The 2,893-nt window shown below is 36.9% G+C and overlaps 1 protein-coding gene across 1 annotated transcript; it reads right to left on the bottom strand.

Annotated features, from left to right (window-relative positions):
• Window positions 1–664: 664 nt before the first annotated feature.
• Window positions 665–2,308, bottom strand: LOC145957339 (uncharacterized). Its single transcript, XM_083073573.1, has 2 exons — window positions 1,315–2,308; window positions 665–1,074 (listed from the first exon to the last, which is right to left on the bottom strand). Exons 1-2 carry the CDS (start codon window positions 2,306–2,308, stop codon window positions 665–667), a joined length of 1,404 nt encoding a protein of 467 aa, XP_082929699.1.
• Window positions 2,309–2,893: the final 585 nt, after the last annotated feature.

The raw sequence follows: 2,893 nt of genomic DNA, 5'->3' as shown, positions 1-2,893 counted from the left end.
AAGCTCGAGAAACTCCGAGACGAGTTGGTTTCTATCAAGAAATCAACGGAAGAAATGATCTCTGCTTTGCAGGCATTGCAAAAGGGGGAGGCTGATATCGAACATGCTATCGAAGCTTTAAAACACGAGCTTGATAGAACTCGCTCGAAGAAGGATGGGGTGAAGGTTAAGATTCAAGAGATCAAGCAACATCAAACTTGGCTTAAGGAAGAGGGCAAAGCCATTTCTTCTCAGCTAGCAAAGACTTTGGAGCAGAAGAAGTATTTAGAAGCTCAATGTGCGTCTCGCAAGAAGAATTTGGACGAAGCTTACAAAGCTTTCGAGAACTTCAAAAAACAATTTTGTAATAATTAGCATTTTTTTTTCACTTTTTAATTTATGTTCGTCCTGCATTGAACAATTATCATTCTACCCTCTTATGAAAATGTTTTAAGTATTTCCCATTCATGACTTTGCTTGTACTCAAATCATTTATCCCTTTAATTACGTATGCATTCTTTGAATATGCTTGCTTGACTACAAAGGGGCCTTCCCAATTATATGACCATTTCCCCAAGTATCGAGATTTTTGATCTATAGGAATGATGACTTTTAATACCAGATCTCCAACTTGGAAACGTTGGGCTTTAACCTTCTTATTATATGTTTTCTCGACTTTTTCTTTTTATTGCACAAGATTTTGCAACGCAATTAACCTTTCTTCCTCTAAAGAAATCAACTCATCATACATTAAATCCCAATAATCCTCAACAGGTAATTCATTTTGTTTCTGTATGTGAATTGATTGTAAGTTAATATCAATAGGAAGAATAGCTTCATGGCCATATACTAATTTATATGGAGTAGTTTTCGTGGCATCTCGAGGTGAATTCCTATAAGCCCATAGTACTTGAACAAGAGTCTCATGCCAACTTCGAGGTCTGTTTGATATATGTCTTTTGATTAAATTAATCACAACTTTATTAGCAGCCTCGACTTGACCGTTTGCTTGAGCATAATATGGTGTTGAAGTTATTAACTTAATCCCCCTCGACTCCGCATATCGAGCAATGTTTCGACCCGTAAAAACTGTGCCTTGATCAGTAGTGATTGTTTGAGGAATCCCAAACCTTGTAATAATATGATCCTCGATAAAATCAATTATGTCTTTTTGCTCGACTTCTTTTAAAGGAATAGCTTCAACCCATTTTGTAAAGTAATCTATGGCCACCAATATATATTTGTGATTTTTTGAAGAAGGTGGGTGTATTTGTCCAATTAAATCCATTGCCCATCCTCGAAATGGCCAAGGTTTGATGATCGAATGCAACTCACTCGCTGGTGCTTTTTGTATGGGTCCATGTTTCTGGCATTCTTCACAGCTTTTTGCGAATTCGATACAATCCTTAATCATGGTTGGCCAATATAAACCTTTTCTCGATAAAACCCATTTCATTTTCTTCCCAGCCTGATGTGCTCCACATATACCTTCATGTATCTCTGCCATAGCTATATAACTCTCATGACTTCCAAGACACTTAAACAGAATTCCATCAAAACCTCTTCTATATAATTCGTTATCTAGCAGCACATAATTGAGGGCTTGGAATTTAATTTTTCTTTCAACTTTTATATTGGGATTCTGTAAATACTCAATCAACTTGTTCCTCCAATCTGGTTGACTCGAAGACGAAGAACCCACATTCAATGTTTCTCGATGATCTGCCCATACACTTTGTACGTGTGATAGTTTCTCCAAACACTTCTTACTTACCCTATATCCTGAAGCGATTTGAGCTAACTTGTTGGCAATAGTATTCGAGTCTCGAGAAATATGTTGTAATTCGACTTCGTCAAAAGTGTTAAGTAATCGTTCAACTCGATTTTTTAATTCAATTAACCTTTCATTTAGGCACTTATATTCCTGTGTTAATTGTTTGATGACTAATTGTGAATCACCTCGGATCAATATATTTCGAGCGCCCAAATCCATTAATATTTTGAGTCCAGTTATCAATGCTTGATACTCAGTTTCATTGTTCGAGTACCTTTTGTCCATTTCAAGTGACACCTTAGTTGGCAATCCTTGGGGGTTTATGATTAGAAGACCTATTCCAGCACCTGACTCATGCTTGGACCCATCAAAATATAGCTGCCAAGGTTTTATGGTTAAGTATAAATTATCTTTTGTTTCTTTCGAGTGATCAGCAAGAAAATCCGCAAGTATCTGACCTTTAATTGCTTTTAGTGGTTCGAAAGTGAGCGAATATTCAGTTAATGCAAGTGCCCATTTACCAACTCGAGAATGTAAAACAGGTTTACACAACATATACTTAATCAGATTACTTTGACAAAATATTACAACATCACGAGTCCTAATATAGTACTTCAACTTTGTACAAGTAGCATATAAACTTAAACATAATTTCTCTAAAGAAGAATATCAGATTTCTGCTCCTACTAACATTCGACTTAGATAATAGATGACCCTCTCAATGCCATTATCATCATCTTGCGCCAGCATGCCCGCAATAGTCGAATCGCTAGCTGAGATATACAACTTGAGTTGCTTCTCTTTAGAGATTGGTGCAAGTACTGGAGGATGAGCCAAGTAAGCTTTAATTTCCTCGAATGCTCTCTGGTGCTCTTCATTCCATCGAAATTCTTGCTCCTTTCTTAAACGCAACAAAGGAGAGAACACTTTAGTTTTACCAGACAAATTCGAAATAAATCTCCTCAGAAAGTTTACCTTACCTAAGAGAGATTGAAGCTCTTTCTTGTTCGATGGAGGCCTGGTCTCCATGATAGCCTTGGTTTTGTTCTTATCCACCTCGATCCCCTTCTGGTGTATAATAAATCCCAGAAATTCACCTGCTGTGACACCAAAAGCACATTTCAGTGGATTCATTTTCAA

The sequence above is a fragment of the Cajanus cajan genome, chromosome 4 (assembly GCF_000230855.2).
Source record: "Cajanus cajan strain Asha chromosome 4, NIPB_CcT2T_4, whole genome shotgun sequence".
In the NCBI taxonomy this organism is placed as follows: Eukaryota; Viridiplantae; Streptophyta; class Magnoliopsida; order Fabales; family Fabaceae; genus Cajanus; species Cajanus cajan.
The sequence above is the reverse complement of the archived record's forward strand: the minus strand, read 5'-3'. Positions and strand labels throughout refer to the sequence as shown.